Below are 23,801 nucleotides of genomic sequence, written 5' to 3' on the forward strand. Positions count from 1 at the left end.
TTTTGGTTTCAATATAGGGCAAAGTAGACATATGGTGCTCAGAAAGCGATGTGCTTGCAATCAATTGCACCCTTCACCATGGGGAGGCCTGCAATCCTAAAGGAGCCATGTGCTTTCTCTATGCATTTCTCTTTGGCAAGAGAGAATAAAATGTAGTTAATGCACAATGAATAGAGCGCACCAGCAACCACTGTTATGCCAAAGTAGAATCAAACTGAGTTGTTGCAAATATTGCCAACTCTGGCCTCAAAGAGGCATAAAAGTTCACCGTCACAATCACTTTGACAGTCACTGGCGATGGGTCCCGAGGTTGCAGTAGATGGCAGATTTCAGTGAAGTTGTCCTTACTGAAGCATAGATTTTGCACACATTGTTCCTCACTGAGGTTCAGATAGAAGAAGCTCCAAGAACACCCTGGACTGGTAATGGCCGCCTGGTGAAAGGCATATGCCCTCTACCCTCCACAAACCTTTCCGAAAGCTTGTCCTGATCAGAGTGCCCTATGTTCATTTGTGAAGTCATGCTGTATTGTAAAGGAAATGCAACATGTCTGCGAACAACTGGTTTGTGCAGATGTCTTGAAGTCAGCAAAAGCTTTTACAGGAGCTGCCAAACCACTCCCTCTAAACTATAAAAAGCATTGAACACTCATAGAATTGAAGCAACAACCAGAACATATTAACCAGCAACTAATCTGTAAACAGTTGATGCGTTTGCTGGGAAGCTCTTCCTGCTGTTGAAAGAATGTTCAGCTGTGAGAGGTTAAGAGGAGCTGTAGCCGAAGCATGAAAATGGGACCACTGCCATTAAATTAGAGTGCCCATCATAATCTGCCTGCTCTGACTATTCACTGCGCATGTGCCAACATCTTCACTATATGGCATCTGATGTGACTCACCCCAAAATGTGCACATGCTGCAGGCGCTGTTTCAGTCCCTAAACAGCACCTGCAGAACCTAAACATCAGGTGCCACTGATCGTAAATTTGTGCTGTTTGTGTCTCAGTGAGGAATTTTTCATCTGATTGGTCAAATAGCCCTGCTGTTGCCTTACTGTTCACAGATCTCTTGCAGGGGATGTTGCACAGAAACAGATGGTGGATGAAGGGTAATCTCCACTGTCAAGGCTGTGAAAGGTGTGTGGGCAGCTGTCGACTAGGTGAATGCCAATGAGAGCAAAATCTGGGCCAATAATTTCTATGGAGGTCATAGTACCATTAAGGAGCAACATCATAGATTGATTGAAGCCTCTTACTTCAGAGAATTCCTCAGTGCCACCATAGGGTGGTGCTGATCAAACAGTAATTCTTCTGGGGAGGAGGGGAGGGGAGGGGAGGGAAGCCTGAGGAAGAGGAGACAAATTTTCCCACTTGCCAGCAGGAAGGAAATAATCCTAAAATCACAAATGACAATGTATCATTAACAAATATCAATTTCCAAATCTGCTTTTATCAATTTCTAAATGTTGCTTACCTTGCAAATCACTGATCATTTCTGAGCCATGGCTGCGAACTCTCCTCTCGGCATCCAAAGCAGATTGCTGTTGGATAACATCCTTCTCCAGCTGTAGCTTGGTATTTTCTAAAGCTCGGTTTCTCTCCTGTAGTTCACTATTTACTGTCTCTAACTGACTCATGGCTTTTGATAATTCAGTGTGGTTCCTCCGTAACCTTGCTGCTGTGTCCGATTCAGATCGTAGTAAGGCATTAGCTTCTTCCAACTATTAATAAATAACAGCATTACATTTTTCAGGCAAACCTTGCTTTTTTGATCTTGAAAAACTTCAGTATATGGGTTTAGGACTTACTTGTTTTTGTAACTGCACTATTTTCTCATTCGAAATGTGAGAATTCTGGCTCATTTTCTTCAAGTCCTCAAGTTGCTCCTTTTGTGTAGATACTACAAACAAACCAATTAACAGTCAAAAGTTACAGCCCCATTATCAATGTAACGTAATTCATTCTGCAAGGGATCTTCTATTGAATTAATTTCTAATAGGCACAAATTTCAAGAAAATATCCAGGACAAATGACCTTGTTCAATGCTATATGATTCAATGATTTTAATCAGCAAATGTGAAAAAGCACTTACTACTTGCTTACTACTCTGTATTTACCTCCTGCTCTCCGCTTCCCACCTCCCACTCATCTCTTCCCACCCCTCATTCATCGTCCCATCGCTCCCTCTCCCTCCTTCTCACTGCTTCCCTCTCCAGGCTCCATCTTGCTTCCACTTGGCGCTTCCATCTGCTGGCCCCCTCACTCCCTCCTACTTGCTGCCCCTCTTGTCAACTCATTTGCTGCCCCCCACTTCCTCCCACTCAACGCCCCTCTTCCAAACCCCTCACTGCTTCCCTCTCCCTACCCCCTCACTCTCCCACAAGCCGCTTCCATCTGCTAACCCCCTTGTTCCCTCCCACTCGCTGCCATTCTCCTGACCCTCTCATTCTTCATTGCCTGGCACTTGTGCGGTGTGAATGTTACTTGCCACTTGCCAGGCCAAGCCTGGATACAGTCCAGGTTTTGCTGCGTTTGGACTTGGACTGCTTCAGTATCTAAGGAGTCACGAATGGTGTGGCACATTGTACAATCATCAGTGAACATCCGCACTTCTGACCTTATGGTGGAAGGAAGGTCATTGATGAAGCAGCTTAAGATGGTTGGGCCGAGGACACTACCCTGAGGAACTCCTGCAGTGATGTCCTGGAACTGAGATGATTGACCTCCACAACCACAACCATCTTCTTTTGTGCGAGATATGACTCCGACCAGCTGAGAGTTTTCCCCCTAATTCCTATTGACTCCAGTTTTGCCAGGACTCCTTGATGCCACACTCAGTCGAAGGCAGCCTTGACGTCAAGGGCAGTAGCTCTCACTTCCCAAGCTAACTGACAGGCTTCATTGCTTTTGTGGGGAGTTTTGAAAAATAGAAACACAAACATAACTTTTATGAACTAATTATTAATGGAATCACAGCATTTGGAGTTTACTAATACTGCCACTGGGAAAGAACCATTTCTTCTAATCTCTAGCACTAAATCCTGCTTTTCTGATGGATCTTCGCTACTGCCCATTTGAAGGTAGGGTATCCAAAATTCCTCATCTGTCATAGAATAACTTCTTTTTATATTCAAATGTCCTTGGGAAACACTCTAGTGTTTCATAAGTTTGGTGTTAAATTGTCAATATAATTAAGCAAACAGGCACAGATGAAGAAGAATATGCTAAAATACAATTCAGTACACAAAACTAACAATTGTATCATTTGATGACCAAAGTTTGCACTAAGGAAGGCAGTGATGTTTTAGAAAAAGTATGACACTGCAAGAGTATAGCCATTGAGCTCACCCTCATTTTCTAAATTTCGCCTCTTTTCGGCCTCTTGCTCCACTTTCCTTTGGTATTCGTTAATTTTGTGCTGTAGCACTACTTTTTCCTTTTCAAGCTGAGACACAGTAACCTCTAAACTTTTTCGTGCATTGCCCTATGGATAAAGCCAAATTTCAAATGAGAAACAAAATCAGACTGATGGATCTGACTACATTGAAAATATCATATTCAATAAGTTGCCATGATAGTTTCTGAATGTGAGTATGACTCACTCTAAAAGCCTAAAATTATTGGGATGCCAATTTCTAATGATGCTGGTGATTCAAGATAGATTTTTGAAAATTCTTTTATATTAAACAAAATGCAGATAAACAATAAAATCCAATAGTATGTGAATTTAAAAATATTTCAATTGAAAAGTAACCATACATTTTGAATTAACACACTTTGTTGACAGGAATAGAACTCACACTTTGTTGCATACGACAAACTAATCCAAACTACAGCAAATATTTCTAAAACCCAGTATTGTTACAGTTTGGATGCTCCAACTGTAAATGAAGAATAACTGCAAGTTTCATATTTATTGTGTAACACTGGTGAAATGTTCTGAAAAACTCAAATACATCACATTTTAAAATGTGCAATTTTCTAACAGAAGTATTTTAAAATTTTGTGAATTGGAAATCTATTCACGTAAACATAATGGTGATACTTGTGTAAGAAATAGAGCAAATTATAAACAAATTTGAATACAAAGCAAATTACCTCATCATCCAGTTCCTTTGTTATTTTCTCTAACTTGGTGTTTGCTGACCTAGAAACAAAACCATTGAAGACTTTCATAAGAAAAACGAACAAAATACAGAGTGTGCCCAGATTCTTGCCCACTACCCTTTGCGGGAACACCTTTATCCGTACTGCAGTTTCAAATATGACATGCATCTATGTTCATAACGTGATTTTTGTGCTGCACTCCTAAAAGAAGACTCCAACAAATTAAAAATGAACAGTTCATGACAGTGCCTTACCTGGATTTTTGTTCCCATTCATCCTTTAATTTTATTTCATTATGTAATTGCTCCTCAAGTTCATAAATTTTCTTTTTCAAATCTTCAACCTTAAAAGCAAGATAGCTGAGGTGAAGTGCCCATTGATTAAGCTAGTTTCTTCAAAATTTCCAAGATTGAATATCCAGCAGCAAAAGACAGAAATACATAGCATCACTGGGCACATTTAAATTGCTGTGGATAAATACTACAGTAGTTACCAATATTCAGGTACTGTGCAAAATTTTCTCTAAAAGGTTTGTATTTATATAAACACCTCATCTGAAATCCTCACTGCAACATTAGTGTATCAACCTACCTCATGGGTCACATCTTGATTTGGGCATTGAATTTACAACCACAGTCAGACATGGAAGAGTTGCCAATTGAGCCAAGCTGACACTTCTGAAATCTTGTTGTAATGAATGCAGTGAATGATCATAAGACACCTTCTCTGAAGCATTTATTGGACTATGGTTCCTGCATAAATAAAAATCAACTAACTAGCCTGAAGAAAATAGCTAGAGTTTTATGATAAATTCTCATTCATCATTAATGTGCCAGAGTTGCTGAGTTCTTTTAATAATGCACTGATGCGCAATGCTCACATAGAGGCAGTAAAGATTTGAAATGTCGCCTTTTCTGCTTGCAAAGTTCCACTAGCATTTTTAATTGAACTTAGCATTACGAACAAACATTTTAGAAATGTTTTATGTTCCAACTATCATCTGTTTAAAAGTATTTTTCATTTTAAGCTCAAACGCTAAAATCAAATGTTTTAATTATACCAATGTGTGTTTCATGCTTTGCAGAAGTATGTAATGTTTATCCACACAATCTTACTTCTCCTGTTAATTTGCATAACTGATGACCTGTAGTTCTATCAGTACATGCACCACTAACATTAAATCACACTAAAATACATAACTTACAGCATTATTACAAGAAGATTTCCGAAGTGTCAGCTTGGCTCAACTGGTAGCACTTTCATGTCTGATTGTTTTGTAACTTTAAAGCAATTTCACAGTGTGGTTCACTTATAACAGATAGAATGTGAAGGTTGCAAATAATATAAAGTTAAATTCAAATTAATCTAGAGAAATATGGTTTATAGGGATTGTTCCAAGATGAAGTAGTTTTTAGGGTTCCAATTGACATAAGCGTATTTTGGTGAGTTTTTTTTCAGGTTCTCTATAGTTTGGGATAAATAATTTAAAAATTGATTTACATATTTAACTTTGAATTTTAAGCCATAAACATAAGTACCGATGAATAAAGTCATCCTTTGATAGACAGCTATGGCCTCTCCATTCTAACAGTTAACTCCCACCCAAATGATTCCAGTGATATTTGTTCCAGCACATTACTTTGATGAGGAGGCATGGTATTGATCCTTTTATATGAAGCACTTCCTAATGTCATAGTCAAATTTAATAGCTTTGCCATATAATATGAATGCACACACAGTAGGATTACTGGATAGCAATCATCAGCAAAAACCCTGGGCAACTTTCCTCCTCTCTAAACCAGGATTACTATGACAACTGTGGTGTTCCTATTGCTGTTTGGATTAAATCATCTGTGGGTCAAATCAAAGCTAAGATATTCCGATTCATATAGCTTAGGTATTCAGTGGATAAACTTGCTGAGCCAAATCATGCTCAATACAACATTGGAGACATTGCACTTTAATGTGACAGCTGTGGCTCAGTTGATCACACTCTCACCAATGTTGATGAAAACATCGTTCTAGGTTCAAGTCCCACTCTGGGGCTTGAACACAAATCAAGGCAGACACTCCAATGCCATTCTGAGGGACTGCTGGCTGCTCAGGTGGGTGTAAAAGATCCTATAGTACCATTTCAAGAAGAGCAGGGGAGGAGTTATTCCCGGTGTCATAGCTAATAGTTATCCTTAATCAACATGTCAGGAAATTATCATATTTTCTTAACATTATTGTGGGATATTTTAAAGCAGACTTGTGTGTGTATGTATAGCTGTGTGTGTGGCTAATTTAATTAAACTATAGATAATTAGACTGCAAGGTTTAAATTATCAAAGAAGTGAGGTATAAAACAGGCACTTGAAATGTAGAAATGTAAAGCTAGGGTGAAGTCTCGGCAGAGACAGCATGAACGAAATTTGCATTTTTAGATATTTGGAGAAGTGTTTGATTTTCAAAGCGACATGGAAGATGTTTACAACCGGCAAGATATGTAAGGCAAGAGATTATGTTTATTTTTCCCATAAGTACTGGCCATAATGATAACATGAAAGATTTTTATATTCTGGGAAAAGTAACTTCAAAAAGAAAGTTGAAACAATGGGATTTACAAATCAAAAGACATAAAATGTATTTAAAGAATGCAAATTAAAGGGTGGAAGGCTGAGTGAGGTGTGGCCGTGTGAGATCTTGAAAGGTGACTGTCTGAAACAGACTGGAAGAAAAAGCCACTAGCCACCCTGAAGAAGTTTGCTGTTCTAGTAACCAAGGCTGTTAAAATCCTTTTACATTGTCCAGTGGGTGCGTGTAGTAAAATTGCTGGATTACTTTATAGATTTGGAACCTATTTGGACTGTTGCCTTAAAGGGGGTGTGTAGTTGGGAGTCTGGTTAAGTAGAAATTTTGGGAACTATTATAGCTGTGTAACTGTAATATCGTGTGTATTTAAGTTTGTTGTTATTTTGTTAATAAATGTTTTAATTTAATCTTTAAAATCTCTGAAGATGGTAGTGGACTCATTATTTCCAATTTCAGTACACAAGCCTTCTTGTAATAAAAACAAATTGCAAAATCATTATGATAGTATGGCCAAATTTCCCCTGCAGATTTGGTCAGCCTGGCAAATATCACCTGCCATATCATAATGCAACATCACAAAATCAGATTATCTGCTCATTATCACTGTGCTGTTTGTGAGGGTTTGCTGTGTAAATTGGTTGCTTTGTTTCCTACATCACAACAGTGACTATACGTCAAAAGTACTTCATTAGCTGTAAAGTGCTCTGAAATGTCCCATGGTCATGAAAAGCACTATATAAATGCAAGTCTTTTTTGCTTTGATATTGCGCTCCCCACGTCCAAAACCAAATCATGTATCTGCAACAAAAGTGGGTCCAGCACCAGCTTCTGAGGTACACACTTCCACCTTGTTCTAAACTTAGCAATATCATTAATATGAATCCTTAGTTTCCTATTATCAAACAGCTTTCTATACCTTTGTCCTCCAGAATTAGATTTCCCCCTTCATTCCTAAGCAGTTCTATCCCAACTACTGATTTTATTCTTACCAAGGGCCTTAATATTTCTTTTTAATTATTTGTTAGCCTTTATCCTTCTAATCTCCATATTCACATCCCCACTACACATTTTACATTCTTCATTACACTTCTCATAAATCTTCCCTTTAAAACGCTGTAAGCCTACATCACTACTCTCTTCTTAGGTTTTGGAAAGTTTGTAAAGCCACCTGAAAGAAAATCTTGAAGCAAGCTTTGAGAAAATGCAGTTTCTCATTCTGTTCTCTCCACTCCTCTCCAAAAATACAAATTATTTATTTCATACAGAATGTTTTAAGACAAGAGTCTCAAAACAAAATAGGGAAGTGTTGTTGCAACTGTACAATGCATTGGTGAGACCGCACCTGGAATACTGTGCACACTTTTGGTCCCCTTACTTGAGGAAGGATGTAGTTGCACTGGAGGCAGTTCAGAGGAGGTTCACTAGATTGATTCCAGAGATACAGGGCTTGTCTTATGAGGAGAGATTGAGTAGCTTAGGCCTATACTCGCTAGAGTTTAGAAGGAGGAGAGGAGATCTAATTGAGGTATATAAGGTGCTAAAGGGGATAGACAAAGTAGACGTGGAGCGGATGTTTCCCCTTCTGGGGCATTCTAGAATGAGAGACCACAGTTTTAGGCTAAGGGGTGGTAGATTTAAATCAAAGATGAGGAGAAATTACTTTACTCAAAGGGTCGTGAATCTGTGGAATTCACTACCTCAGAGTGCAGTGGATACCGGGGTGCTGAATAAATTTAAGGAGGAGATAGACAGATTTTTAATTAGTAATGGGTTGAAAGGTTATGGGGAAAGGGTGGGAAATTGGAGTTGAGGCCAAAATGAGATCAGCCATGATCATAATGAATGGTGGGGCAGGCTTGAGGAGCTGAATTGCCTACTCCTGCTCCTAGTTCTTATGTAAGAGTTCATATTTTAGTAACAAACCATTTGCAAAAAAGAAGTTTGTCTTCTGGATTGCAGAGAGCAATACAATTTAGGATGGCTACACAAACAATCATGCTTTTTTCTTACAGATTATTCAAATATTATAATCTGAAAACAATAACATAAAATCCTTACTTGACTATTGTCTACAGTTGAATTAGATCTACAGTCACTGGCTTGTCTAGAGGTACTGGATGAGTTCCTATAAAAAGAATAAAAATACTGAAGAATTTATAGAAGCATTTCAAACCCATCTCAACAAAATGTTACGTTAAAACAGTTAATACTGAAAATTAAATTATACTTGACCAGTTTAATTCAAACAAACTGTTGTTTATAACAATTTTAATGATATGAGATAGTACAAAGTCCACCTAATGACACTTAGATTTGCTTATTCTGTCATAATACCAAATGAGAGAATGCATTCATGTATGCTATAAATCAGAAAAGGTCAGAAAATAAAAATGCAAGAAGGTGTAGGATGTTTAAGTAACATGGGAAATCATGGAAGTTGCCATCTAAGGGTTAACACATAACTTGTATTTATAACAATTCAACATAGAAAACATACCAAGTTGCTGAGCAGAGTAAAATAATTAGAGGTGGTGACCTAAATCTTGGTTTAAGAGATAGCTTTTGAGTAAGTTTTTAAAAGGAAAGAGAGAAGAAGAAAGCTATAAAAAGGGATTCGCACAGATGAAGGGGAATGTTTGTTATTTCAGAAACCAATTTGGCATGTTTGCCTCACAGGAGCACTTCACAGCACTCTTTGCTGGTGGTCCATTTGTTAGGCCATACCCACTGCAGGAAAACTGAAACAGTCTCAATGCAGTACAATTTCAGGAGAGAGTCCTAAGACATGTGCTAGGCCTCTCTAACATATGTAAGCAGTCCAAGGCCTGTTTTAAGGACCCCTGAAAAACTGCCCAACCTAACATGGAACCAGACATATTTCAGGTATCTTTGGAACACATGATATGGTACAGCAAAATTGTTGCTTTTTTGCCTCAGTTTTCGGCCTGGAAAGCAGTCACAATGTGAACCAATTTTTACCCTATAGAAAGAGTTGTAGCACAAAATGATACAATAGTGGAAGTTTCTGCCATTCCCGACTGAACGGAATAAATGGGAAATGCAGAACACTCCAGATTAAGAGGTAAAGAGGACAAAGCAGGGGATTTGAGTCTGGGGCTGTTGTTCAAGTAGGATGGGTGATGCTATGTTAATGCTTGCAGTTGAAATAGGCGGAGAGTGAGGCAGTAAATGTTAGTGAGGATGGAATGTTGTTTCAAGTAAACAGTGTGGAACAAGAGTGACATGAGTTTGGAAGTGTTAGACATCAGGGCACTGCTGGAGAGTTAAAATCAACAGGCAATAAAAGTATGCATAAGGAAGTCAGCAATCACAAATTGAGTGCATATTTGTGCCTTTGCAGTTGCTAAGTTGGAGATATGCATGAGTATACGAAATAGGAGAAGTAGGCCATTCATACCCTCAAGCCTGCTCTGCCATTCAATAAGATCATTGCTGATCTGTTTGTGTTTCGAATTCCACGTTCCCACCCATCTCCGATAATCTTTCAATCTTTCGATTCCTTCACCCCTACCCCACCCCCACAAGGGCTATCTGTACCTTGCTTGTCCTGCTTTCTACCCTTAATTAGCACATTCCTTAGATAATATCACCACCTTCAACACCTCTTTGTCCTTTTGTCTGTGACATCTTTTGGTTATCTCCACCTATCACTGGCCCTCTATCCAGCTCTACTTGTTTCACCCCACCCCCCCTTAAACCAGCTTATATTTAACGTCTCTTCTATTTTTACTTAGTTCTGTTGAAGGGTCATTCGGACTTGAAATGTTAATTGTGTTCCTCTCCGCAGATGCTGCCAGACCTGCTGAGTTTTTCCAGGTATTTTTGCTTTTGTTTTGGATTTCCAGCATCCGCAGTTTTTTGCTTTTATCCAATAATCTTTCATTCCCTTGCCTAACAAGAATCTATCTACCTCTGCCTTAAAAATATTCAATGGCCCCGCCTATGCCACCTTCAGAGTCAGAAAATTCCAAAGTCTCACAACACTCAAGAGAAAAAATTTCTCATATCTGCCCTAAAAAGGCAACCTCTAGTTTTAAAACAGTGCCCCCCCTAGTTCTGGACTCATCCACAAGAGGAAACATTCTTTCCATGTCCACCTTGTCAATATCATTCAGAATCTTATGTACTTCAATGAAGTCACCCCTCGCTCCTCTAAACTCCAGTGGAAACAATCCCAGTCTGTCTAAGCTTTCCTCATAAGATAACCCACTCAATCCAAGTGTCAATCTAATAAACCTCCTCTGAACCACCTCCAAAGCATTTACATCCGCCCTGAAATAAGGAGACCAAAATAGCTTGGGGTTTTAAGCTCAGATTGGAGTCAAACAGAACACTGATGCAGTGCACTATACTGTTCAATGTGAATGAGACCTTTGGGGGTGGAGAGAAGAGCAAGCTGAAGTTAGTGGCAAAGGAGCTGTGAACATGAGGGTAGAAGGAGAAATCATTGGTGGGAATGTTCTGGCTTGGGACAGGTGGGGTGTAGAACCATGAAAAACAGTCCTGCAGAGCTGAATATGGAGAGGAACCTGAGGGGAAGACAGTGTAATCACCATGTTAGTAGGATAATGAGCTGTCATTAACCATAGATAATATCATTCATGACTTTCTGACCAAGGTGGTCAGAAACTGGATTGAAAGAAAAGAGTAGAATCACAGTAATCATTAAAAATTTACGGCATAGAAAGAAACCATTTGGCCCACCCTGTTTTTGCCAGTCAACAAAAGGCTATCCAGCCTAATTCCACCTTCCTAGACTAGTTCGGGGCCCTGCAGGTCGTGGCTCTTCAAATAGACATCCATGTACTTTTTAAGCGTGGTGAGGGTTTCTGCCTCTACCACCCTTTCAGGGTGAGAATTCCAGATTCCTAATACCCTCTAGGTGAAAAATGTTTCCTCATCTCCCCTCTAATCATTCTACCAATTATTGCTGAGAAAAGAGTGCTGTCAAAGCTTCTCATCTTGCACTCATCAGGACAGATGCAAGAATGCCAAATTTTAAAGGGAGCAACAATTTATGCTGCTTGAGAAAAGGGTGCTTATTGGTTGGCAAGTCAACTCTGATTGGCCGAGGTATCGCCATGGGGAAGGCACCAGGGTACTATTGTCCAGGCGCAATGCCTGGACATGTTCCTTTTGCCTGCACAGAACATGTCCCTACGTGTGAATATATGTACCTTCTAGCACATGTAAGTGAGCCATATTGCCAGCCCAACTGGTAAACTTAAATTGGTTGCTAGTGTAGTTCTTAGTACACTGGGGATTGTTCAGCAGGTGCTGTCCAATCACAGAATCACATTTAATGGCACATATTGTGTTCTGAGTTTTTCAAGCACGGGCTGGTTAAGTATGGTCTGTACTCTGCTTATTGTTAATAGCCGAAAGGACATGCTGTCTGATACTATTGCCGGTCATTGGGACGTAGAGCCTACGTACCTGGCATTGCACCGGCACTGAAATTCATGTATCACGTTACTCATTTGTGTGACATGCAGAATGTCTTTTTGAATTGACAGCAGTATTCTGTTAATGGAGAATACCATTCATATTGCTACTGCATAGTAGCAGCATAAAATGGCTAGCTTCACCAGTTGCTCAATTTTTGAGATAACTTGCAATTCCAGGATAATTTGAGGTAGACTGGGCACATTTCAGGTCCGAAAATGGCGCATAAGGCCCATTTGTGAGTATGCACGATACACAACAGGCAATGGCCTGATCGTGGTAGCCTTTACTCAAGTTCTGTATTACCAAGCAACTATTTTGACCAATTACTTTAAATCTATGCCCCCTGGTTTTTGACCCCTCTTATGATAAATACGTAGTCCCTATTTACTCTACCTAAGCCCCTCATAATTTCATGTTTTGAGAAATGTTAAGTCCGGAGCTTGGCGGGGGGAAAATGTGTTCAGAGTACTTCGTGAGCAAAGGGAGATTAGAAATGAGCTGACAGCTCGAGACATGATGAGCTAGGAATGTCTTTTCTCAAAAGAGGGTGATGATTACATTTTTTTAAGACAGGGAAATAATGGGATTTTGGGGTACCAAGATGGGAATTGTATCTGTGAAGAAGTGGGGATGAGTGGCAGTGAGGCAAGGGTGCAAAGGTAAGACAACTGCTGAGCATATTAACAATAGTAGTGTCATGACAGATGCAGCACATTGCTGAGGTGGAAGGTGGGAGAATAAGTTTTTCTGGAGGTGGAGATTGGGCACTGAGGTGGAGGGGATAATGCCATGTCAACGACTGAGATTGCAGAGGTGAAAGACTACGAGATAAAATGGTCACGGTGCAGCTGAGTGCAGGAAATTATGTCATGGGTGAGGTTAAGTGAGGACAGGCAGCACAAAAGTCAGAGGAGTGTGCATGGGGAATTTAGGTGGAGGTTGGTCAGTGAGAATGAGTAGTCGTTCACTTAGGCTTTGCGTTTGTTTTTCTAAGTTCATGTTCCATTATTAATGAGGTGACATGTTATGTTTCAGAGAGCTTTGCTTTCTTGTTTAAAGCAAGATGTATTTCAACTTGATTGTACTCACTTATAATCTTTGTAGTATGTAAAGCCTACAAAAGGTAACTGGTTGCCAACAAAGGCCTTTGGTATAGGAAATGTTTCTTCCTCGCCTTTATCTTCTTCTAGATCATCAAAATTGCTAGTGTCGATGTCACTGCTTAGCTCAGGCACAACCGGTGCAGAAGCTATAATGAAACACAGATGTGAATTAATTGCATTAAACACTGGATCATAAGATCAGAAGAATGATATTCAATGCCTCAAGCCAGTTGTGCCATTTAATTAAAACATGGTTGATGCATACTCTTTTAAGGTCCTTTAACACTCTTGTCTAACAAAATTCTACCTATCTCACTTTTGGAAATTTAAAATGACCAAGCATCCACAGGCTTTTGAGGGAGAAGATTCTAGAATTTTATTACCATTCATATGGGTAAAAAGTGCTTCCTGATTTCACTCCTAAATGGCACAGCTCTAAAATGAAGATTATCTGCTTGTTCTGGATTTCCCAACCAGAGGAAATAGTTTTTCAGTAACCAACTTATCAAATCCTGTTTATCAATCTAAAGACCTTGATTAGATGACCCCTCAACCTCCTAAACTCAAGAAAATAAACCCTTGTCTGCAAGGTAACCCTTTAAGCCCTGCTGCGATTCCGGTTAACCTGCACTGTATAAGAGCCACCCCAATATACCTATCCGGAGGTTCAATGCCAAAAACTGAATGTAGTACGTCAGATGGGGTCTGGTCAAAACTCTGTATGCAAAGCATCACTTGTTCACTTTTATATTATAACCCCCTTGAGATAAATCCCAATGTTTCATTAGCCTTTTTGATTACAATTTACACCCATACACCAAGTTTTACTGATTTGTGTAAATTTCCTAATCCCTGGTCTCTCAACAATTTGTGCTGGAAATCTGCCATCCTTACCAGGTCAGGCTTGCATGTGATCCAGACCCATAGCATTGTGGCTGACTCTTAAATGCCCTCTGAAATGACCCAGCAAGCCATTCAGTTGCATCAAACCGCTACAAAGGTAACTAAAAGGAATTAAACTGGATGGATTACCCAGCAGCAACCTAGGCACTGGAAACAACAACAGCAAACTCAGCCCTGATGACCCTGCAAAGTCCTCCCTACTAACATCTGAGGACTAGTGCCAAAATTGGGAGAGCTGTCTCATAGACTAGTCAAGCAACAGCCTGACATAGTCATCATCATGGAATCATACTTTCCAGACAATGTCTCAGACACCACAATTCACCATCTCTGGGTATGCCCTTGCTCACCAACATGACAGACCCACCAGAGGTGCTGGCATGGTGGTACACAGTCGGGAGAGGGTTGCCCTGGGAGTTCTCAACATTGACTCCAGAACCCATGATGTCTCATGGCATCAGGTCAAAAACAGGCAAGGAAACCTCCTGCTGATTACCACGTACCGCCCTCCCTCAGCTGATGAATCAGTACTTCTCCACGTTGAACACCGCTTGGAGGAAACACTGCAGGTGGCTTGGGCACAGAATGTGTTCTGGTTGGGGGACTTCAATGTTCATCACCAGGAGTGGCTCAGTATCACCACTAATGACCGAGTTGGCCAAGTCTTAAAAGACATATCTGCTAGACTAGGTCAGCGGTAGGTGTCTAAGGAATCAACAAAGAGGAAAAACCTACTTGATCTCGTTCTTACCAATCTACCTGCCTCAGTTGTATCTGTCCATTACAGTACTGGCAGGCGTGATCACTGCACAGTCCTTCCATTGAGGATACCCTCCATCGTGTTAAATGGGATAGATTTCGAACAGATCTAGCAACTCAAAACTGAAGTATTGTGGGCCATCAGCAGCAGAACTGTATACAACCACAAATCTGTAACCTCATGGCCTGGCATAACCCCCACGCTACCATTGCCATCAAACCTGGTGATCAATCCTGGTTCAATGAAGCACACAGGAGGACATGCCAGGAGCTGCACCAGCCAAAGCTAACAATGAAGTGTCAACCTGGTTAAGCTACAACACCTGCATGCCAAATAGCAGAAGCAGCATGCAATAGGCAGAGCTAAGCGATCCCACAACCAACGGATCAGATCTAAGCTCTGCAGTGCTGCCACATCCAGTTGTGAATGGTGGTGGACAGTTAAACAACACTGGAGGAGGAGGCTCACAAATAATCCCATCCTCAATGCAAAAGACAAGGCTGAAGCATCTGCAACAATCTTCAGCCATAAATGCAGAGTGGGTGATCCATCTTGGCTTCCTCCTGAGGTCCTTAGCATCACAGTTGCCAGTCTTCTGTTAATTCTACATGACTCCACATGATATCAAGAAATGGCTGAAGAAATCATCAATCATCTCAGTCCCAGGACATCACTGCAGGAGCTCTTCAGGGTAGTGTCCTGGGCCCAGCCATCTTCAGCCGCTACATCAATGACATTCCTTCCATCATAAGGTCAGAAGTGGGGATGTTTGCTGATGATTCACAATATTCAGCACCATTTGCGACTCATCAGATACTGCCCACAGTCCATACCCATATGCAGCAAGATCTGGTCAACATACAGGCTTGGACTGACAAGTCACAAGTAACATTCACACCACACAAGTGCCAGGCAATGACCATCTTCAACAAGAGAGAATCCAACCATCTCCCCTGTCATTCAATGGCATTACCATCGCTGAATCCCCCACTATCAACATTCTGGGGATTACTATTGACCAGAAACTGCACTGCACCAGCCATATAAATACTGTGGCCACAAGTGCAGGTCATAGGCTGGGAAATCTGTGGCAGCTAACTCATCTCCTGACTTCCCAAAACCTGTCCACCATCTACAAGGCACAAGTCAGGAGTGTGATGGAGTGCTCTCCATTTGCCTTGATGAATGCAGCTCTACCAACACTCAAGAAGCTCAACACCATCCAGGACAAAGCAGCCCATTGATTGGCACCCTATTCAGCACCTTCAATATTCACTCCCTCCAACCCGAAGCACAGCAGCAGCTATGTGTACCATGGACAAACGCACTGCAGTAACTCACCAAGGCTCCTTTGACAGCACCTTCCAAACCTGTGACTTCTAACGCCCAGGACAACAAGGGCAACAGAGGCATGAGAACATCACCACCTGCAGCTTCTCCTCCAAGCCACACACCAACCTGACTTGGACCGATATCGCCGTTCTTTCACCGTCGCTGGGTTAAAATCCTGTACCTCCCTCCCTAACAGCACTGTGAGTGTACCTACACCACATGGACTGTAGTGGTTCAAGAAGGCGGCTCACTAGCATCTTTTCAAGGGCAAGTCGAGATGGACAATAAAAATGCTGGCCTAGCCAGCGATGCCCACGTCCCATGAAAGAACAAAAAAAAGTGTTAAAAATGCACAAGTGATCTGCAAGTACCCAAATAACCCTGAAAGGATATGGCACAATCATGGCTGCAAACGCATAACTCCACTTTTCCTTGCTATAAGTGGGTTACAACATGGCATCTACCCCCTGCACCGCCATGCAAAGACACCCACCACTCATCAGGTGTCCTTCGATTCGGGGATGACGTCTACTCAGGGTTGCGGGTTTCTGTCATGTGTTTCATGTGACTGAATAGGCCGGTTCATGACCCACAGATCTTTGGACGCATGGGGCAATATATCCCATGAGGTAGTGGGATCCAGAGTGCAGAATTTGCTTCCTTTTCTTTCTTTCATTGCTATCACTCTGCCTTATCATTCAGGCACTTGGACTCAAAGCATGATAAGGTTTGATGGAAAGTTGTTGCCATTTTGAACAATTGGTAGTAAGCTCCTCCAGTCATTAATGTCATTGCTGCCGCTTCAAGGAAGTCTTCAGGGTGTCTTTATAGCATTTTCTTTGTCCTCCCCTGGAACAATGGCCACCTGAGTGTTAAGGAAACAGGACTTGGTGGTGCAGATGCTTTTTGGCCAATCAAGCACAAGTGTCCAGACCATCACAATTGATTTTGTAGGAGTTTTGCCTAAATGCTTGTGCAGCTGGCTTCAAGAAGGACACTAGTGTTTGTTCAATGGTCCTCACATTGAATCCAGATGCAGTGGAGGCTGGTAGAGTTTCTCTAGCACTCTTATGTGTCGCTGATACACAGTCTGGGTCTCACAGCAGCACAGGCACGTTTCTGTACATTAGGACTTTTGTTGACTTACAGACGTCTTTGTTGTCAAACACACATTGCTATAGTTTGGGGTAGGTTGAGCTGGTGCAGGTGATCTGGTGTTTGATGTCTTTATCAATAGTGGCCTTTTGAGAGAGGTGGCTGCCAAGGTATGGGAAGTGCTCAACATATTCCAGAGTCTCTCCTTCAACATTTATGGGAGGTGGAATGCTTGACTGACCAGGTGTGAGTTGATATGAGTTTTGTTTTGGCAGTGTTCAAGGGCAGCCTGAGCCTCTTGTATACAGAATTGAAGTGATTGAGTGTGGCTTGCAAATCTGATGCAAAGTGGGCAATAACACTTCAGTCATCCACAAATTGTAGTTCACATGTGTCTATGGTGGATCCCTCCGTGGATCGCCACCTTGACAATGGTGGAAAGGCTTGTGTGCTCCGTCGAGCCCTGGAGCACTGACATCAGGAGCTCCATGCTCCTGGTAGGGTCACCCATGACGGCAAGGTCAGGGGAGGTGCTCGACAAAGTGCGGTCCAAAAAATAATCACCAGCAAAACAGGCAAACGGCACCCACTATGCATCCTAGCTTTTGAGAAATGTGCATGAATGCTGAGTAGAAGAAGTCAACATTCCTGATTTTTGATTTCTGCCCATTATTCTCTTACTCAGTTTTGGTCAGTCCTATTAATTAGTTTATCCTCTTCCAATTTCCAGTTCCAACGAAGTCTCTTCATCTGAAGTGTTAACACATATTTTCTCTTTACAAATGCTGATTATCCAATCATCCATCACTTCTGTGCTCTCTGATCCATGTTGGCTCCAGGTTCAGCAACACCTTTATTTTTGAAATTCTTATCCTTGTTTTCAAATTCCTCCATGATCTTGTTCTTCCTCACCCGTCGCCTCTTCCAGCCTTAAAACCTTTCGAGATCTCTCCATCAATATAAAATAAAAACAGAAAATGTTGGAAAAACTCAGCAGGTCTGGCAGCATTTGTAGAGCGAGAAACAGAGTTAACGTTTTGGACTCGAAACATTAACTCTGTTTCTCTCTCCACAGATGCTGCCTGACCTGCTGAGTTTTTCCAGCATTTTCTGTTTTATTTCAAATTTCCAGATTTTCAGTAGTTTGCTTTTATTCTGCATTTCTTCACTCTGGCCTCTTGCACATCCCCAATTTTAATCACTCCACCATTGGCAGCCTTCAGTTGCCATGGTGCTAAGCTCTGGAAATTCCTCCCTAAAAATCTCTTCTCCTTTCTTCAAAACTCGAGAAGTAAAACATTCGTGCACATTTGGATATGGTGAGAATATGTGCTTTCTGCTCTGTCAGCTCAAGTTATTTGCAAAATTCTTGAAAATCTCTCCTTTGAATTAGTGAGTCTTGTACTTAGAAAAATATTGCAGAAAACTGTGCAGAAAAATATTTTGGAAGCCATTACATTTGAAACTTAAGTAGTTTATTTTAATTGGTAGTGCCCTATCTATTAAAATAAACCATGTTAACATCAAGAACAAGAAATGTTTTTACATGTGCGAAATGAAAATTAGCCATTAAGGAATAAATCCAGCACCCTAATGTGTGCACTCTCATGGAATTAAACAACTAATAAGAGTAATTTTAAAAAGTGACCTAACAGTTCTCAGTAAATTAACAATCAACGATTATAACTCACGCCCTCAAAACAAATTATAGTGGACAAGAGAAAAAAAACAGGGAATGCTTCTTATGTAAGGGACCTCAGTTTTCAAGAAAGATGAGAGGAATTGGACTTGATTTTTCAATCTGGAGTTGGAACCTGACACCTGGATAATTTACATGCCCTGGCCCAGCGACACAATCTTCAAATGTAAAAATGCCTTAATTGGGCCAGTGACGAGCTTAAAGGCAAGGGAAGATGGCAGTCATGATGAGGCCTGCTGCAGCCTTGCAGAAGAGAGGAAGTACACTGGAAGTTCAGGAGCCTCACCGCACACAAAACTGAAAGGTACTGCACCTGATCCAAACAAAATCTCCTAGTGCCAAAAATTTCTCAACATATATAAAAAATATCACTTGATTGGTCCCCACATGGAACCCAACAGCTGTGCACCAAATGTGTACCACTATTCAAGTTAGGCAATTTATGAATTGAAAATCATCTTCTGGTCCTTCCCAGTCTGTTATCAAGCTCCTTTAGATTCCTGACTCCACCACCGGCCCCCCAACCTGCCCTTGCTTTGAAAATTCCAGCATATCCTATAGATTATGGGACACTGACACACCATCCAGGAGCGTTACTTTCAAAATGTGACCACTGCTGTTCCCAACCCCAAGGGCAACTGAAAATCCTGGCCATTGTGTTTCTCTAGTCTAGAAATGATATTATTGAGGAGATTTGATATATTTAAAGTTAAGGTAAATACAGAAAAATTATTTCCACTGGTAACCAAAGGCCATAAATTTAAAATCATAACCAAAAGAATCTGGTAGGGATTTTGTTAAAATAAATGGCAGCTTCCCTACAAGGAAAAGTAGAGGAAGTAAAACTCACAATTGCTTTTAAAAGGGAAATGAATAAACATTTCAAAAAAAATCTAAAACAGTAGGGAAAAGCACAGTAGAAAGGGGATAGCTATTTGACAGCCAGCATTGGCACGATGAGCTGAATGAGTTCCTTCTGTGCTTAGAAAATCTATGACTACATTCTATTTTAATATTTAAAACATAAGTAACCTTCCAGTGTAATCTAAACAAACATCCTAGCATGACCTTTTTATTCCAGGTTTATTTAATTAAGTGCTGGGGTGGGATTTGAGCTTCTGGCTCTGGATTATTAGAACAGGCCTCTGCGCTTACCGATATGTATTACTAACTCGATAACATAACCATGATGCTCCTGTACCCTCTTAAAGCCTTATTAAGCCTAATGGTACTGTCATTGTTGTACTGGGCCCATGCTACAAGAAAATCTTTAGAGAGGGTACAGCACAGATTCCCTAGGACATTGCCCAGTACGAGAAAATGTAAAGACTTTCAATCAGAAAAAATTAGATTATAGGTCACATGTTTGAAGTATTTATGAAGTTATTTAAAATTATGGGACAGGTTATCCAGATGAGGGGTCTAAAACAGAGGTTCTCAACCAGGGATCTGGAGCCCCCAGAGGTTTGAGTGGAAGTTTCAATGGGTTCACCAAAAAGCAAATTTTCAAGAATAAAATTAGGTCAGCAGAGCAAAAGTGCGGCTTGATGCTCATTATACAGGTCTTAGGCCAAAGATTGTCGGAGATTATTTGGCTAACTTCACTTTTTGCTCCTCATGCAACTAACTACTACTTGGAAAAACTCAGCAGGTCTGGCAGCATCGGTGGAGAAGAAAAGAGTTGACGTTTCGAGTCCTCATGACCCTTCGACAGAACTTGAGTTCGAGTCCAAGAGACAGTTGAAATATAAGCTGGTTTAAGGTGTGTGTGTGGGGGGTGGAGAGAGAGAGAGAGAGAGAGAGAGAGGTGGAGTGGGGGTTGTAGGGACAAACAAGCAGTGATAGAAGCAGATCATCAAAAGATGTCAAAAATAGTACAAAAGAACACATAGGTGTTAAAGTTAAAGTTGGTGATATTATCTAAACGAATGTGCTAATTAAGAATGGATGGTAGGGCACTCAAGGTATAGCTCTAGTGGGGGTGGGGAGAGCATAAAAGATGTAAAAAAAAAAAAAAAATTTTTTTTTTATATAATGGAAATAGGTGGGAAAAGGAAAATCTATATAATTTATTGGAAAAAAAAGAAAAGGAAGGGGGAAACAGAAAGGGGGTGGGGATGGGGGAGGGAGCTCACGACCTAAAGTTGTTGAATTCAAAATTCAGTCCGGATGGCTGTAAAGTGCCTACTTGAGGTGTTGTTCCTCCAGTTTGCGTTGGGCTTCACTGGAACAATGCAGCAAGCCAAGGACAGACATGTGGGCAAGAGAGCAAGGTGGAGTGTTAAAATGGCAAGCGACAGGGAGGTTTGGGTCATTCTTGCGGACAGACCACAGGTGTTCCGCAAAGCGGTCGCCCAGTTTACGTTTGGTCTCTCCAATGTAGAGGAGACCACATTGGGAGCAACGAATGCAGTAGACTAAGTTGGGGGAAATGCAAGTGAAATGCTGCTTCACTTGAAAGGAGTGTTTGGGTCTTTGGACGGTGAGGAGAGAGGAAGTGAAGGGGCAGGTGTTGCATCTTTTGCGTGGGCATGGGGTGGTGCCATAGGAGGGGGTTGAGGAGTAGGGGGTGATGGAGGAGTGGACCAGGGTGTCCTGGAGGGAGCAATCCCTACGGAATGCCAATAGGGGGGGTGAAGGGAAGATGTGTTTGGTGGTGGCATCATGCTGGAATTGGCGGAAATGGCGGAAGATGATCCTTTGAATGCGGAGGCTGGTGGGGTGATAAGTGAGGACAAGAGGGACCCTATCATGTTTCTGGGAGGGAGGAGAAGGCGTGAGGGCGGATGCGCGGGAGATGGGCCGGACACGGTTGAGGGCCCTGTCAACGACCGTGGGTGGAAAACCTCGGTTAAGGAAGAAGGAGGACATGTCAGAGGAACTGTTTTTGAAGGTAGCATCATCGGAACAGATGCGACGGAGGCGAAGGAACTGAGAGAATGGGATGGAGTCCTTACAGGAAGCGGGGTGTGAGGAGCTGTAGTCGAGATAGCTGTGGGAGTCGGTGGGTTTGTAATGGATATTGGTGGACAGTCTATCACCAGAGATTGAGACAGAGAGATCAAGGAAGGGAAGGGAAGTGTCAGAGATGGACCACGTGAAAATGATGGAGGGGTGGAAATTGGAAGCAAAATTAATAAATTTTTCCAAGTCCCGACGAGAGCATGAAGCGGCACCGAAGTAATCATCGATGTACCGGAGAAAGAGTTGCGGAAGGGGGCCGGAGTAGGACTGGAACAAGGAATGTTCCACATACCCCATAAAGAGACAGGCATAGCTGGGGCCCATGCGGGTACCCATAGCCACACCTTTTATTTGGAGGAAGTGAGAGGAGTTGAAGGAGAAATTGTTCAGCGTGAGAACAACTTCAGCCAGACAGAGGAGAGTAGTGGTGGATGGGGATTGTTCGGGCCTCTGTTCGAGGAATAAGCTAAGGACCCTCAGACCATCCTGGTGGGGGATGGAGGTGTAGAGGGATTGGACGTCCATGGTGAAGAGGAAGCGGTTGGGGCCAGGGAACTGGAAATTGTTGATGTGACGTAAGGTGTCAGAGGAATCACGGATGTAGGTGGGAAGGGACTGGACAAGGGGAGAGAGAAGGGAGTCAAGATAACGAGAAATGAGTTCTGTGGGGCAGGAACAAGCTGAGATGATCGGTCTACCGGGGCAGTTCTGTTTGTGGATTTTGGGTAGGAGATAGATGCGGGCCGTCCGAGGTTGGGCAACTATCAGGTTGGAAGCTGTGGGAGGAAGATCCCCAGAGGAGATGAGGTCAGTGACAGTCCTGGAATCAATGGCTTGATCTTCAGTGGCGGGGTCATGGTCCAGGGAGAGGTAGGAGGAAGTGTCTGTGAGTTGACGCTCAGCTTCCGCGAAGTAGAGGTCAGTGCGCCAGACAACAACAGCACCACCCTTGTCAGCGGTTTTGATGACAATGTCAGGGTTGGACCTGAGAGAATGGAGTGCAGTAAGTTCAGAGAGAGACAGGTTAGAATGGGTGAGAGGGGCAGAGAAATTGAGACGACTAATGTCGCGCCTACAGTTCTCAATGAAAAGATCAAGAGAAGGTAAGAATCCAGAGGGAGGGGTCCAGGTGGAGAGAGAATATTGGAGATGGGTAAAAGGATCCGTTGAACTGGGAGAGGACTCCTGCCCAAAGAACTGAGCCCGGAGACGAAGACGGCGGAAGAAGAGTTCAGCATCATGCCGAGCCCGAAATTCATTGAGGTGAGGGCGTAAGGGTATGAAACTAAGTCCTTTGCTGAGCACTGAACGTTCAGCATCGGAGAGGGGAAGGTCAGGGGGTATAGTGAATACACGGCTGGGGTAGGGATTGGAAGATGGGGTGGGGACGGAGGGACAGGCAGGGGTGGAGGGTCCTAAATGGGTGTTGGTGTCGATGAGTTGTTGGAGCTTGCGTTCCTTAGCACTTGAGAGAAAGAGAAAAAGTTTCTTGTTGAGGCGTCGGATGAGCCGAAGGATAAAATGAAACTGGGGGCACGCGCAGCTTTGCAAAAGGGTACGGCCGTGCTGCTGGTGGGAGAGGTCGAGTGTGTTCATATGGCGGCGCTTGGCACTGAGTGTGGATTTCAGAATGTGACGGGAACAGCAGTCCGAGAAACGTTTTATGTCCCGGAGATACCTGTAATCCTGGGTGGGTTCGAAACATGAGGGGTGGAATTTCAGTTGAAATCCACGTGGGGTAAGTCGGAGATGGAGACAGTCACTGAGAAAGGAGATGTGGCTGTGAAAGCGGGTTTT

At 42.1% G+C, this 23,801-nt stretch overlaps 1 protein-coding gene across 4 annotated transcripts in view; it reads right to left on the reverse strand.

The window, feature by feature from the left end:
• Nucleotides 1-23,801, reverse strand: part of rock1 (Rho-associated, coiled-coil containing protein kinase 1) — a 226,223-nt gene that overhangs the window by 82,704 nt on the left and 119,718 nt on the right. For all 4 annotated transcript variants that reach the window (XM_041189415.1, XM_041189414.1, XM_041189416.1 and 1 more), the window contains 7 exons: nucleotides 13,238-13,397; nucleotides 8,738-8,804; nucleotides 4,360-4,448; nucleotides 4,097-4,145; nucleotides 3,347-3,482; nucleotides 1,807-1,898; nucleotides 1,473-1,719 (listed from right to left, as the gene is read on the reverse strand). In XM_041189415.1, the coding sequence (XP_041045349.1) occupies nucleotides 1,473-1,719; nucleotides 1,807-1,898; nucleotides 3,347-3,482; nucleotides 4,097-4,145; nucleotides 4,360-4,448; nucleotides 8,738-8,804; nucleotides 13,238-13,397 (840 nt within the window). The remainder of the gene's footprint in view (nucleotides 1-1,472; nucleotides 1,720-1,806; nucleotides 1,899-3,346; nucleotides 3,483-4,096; nucleotides 4,146-4,359; nucleotides 4,449-8,737; nucleotides 8,805-13,237; nucleotides 13,398-23,801) is intronic.

Source organism: Carcharodon carcharias, chromosome 6, assembly GCF_017639515.1.
Source record: "Carcharodon carcharias isolate sCarCar2 chromosome 6, sCarCar2.pri, whole genome shotgun sequence".
Taxonomy (NCBI): domain Eukaryota; kingdom Metazoa; phylum Chordata; class Chondrichthyes; order Lamniformes; family Lamnidae; genus Carcharodon; species Carcharodon carcharias.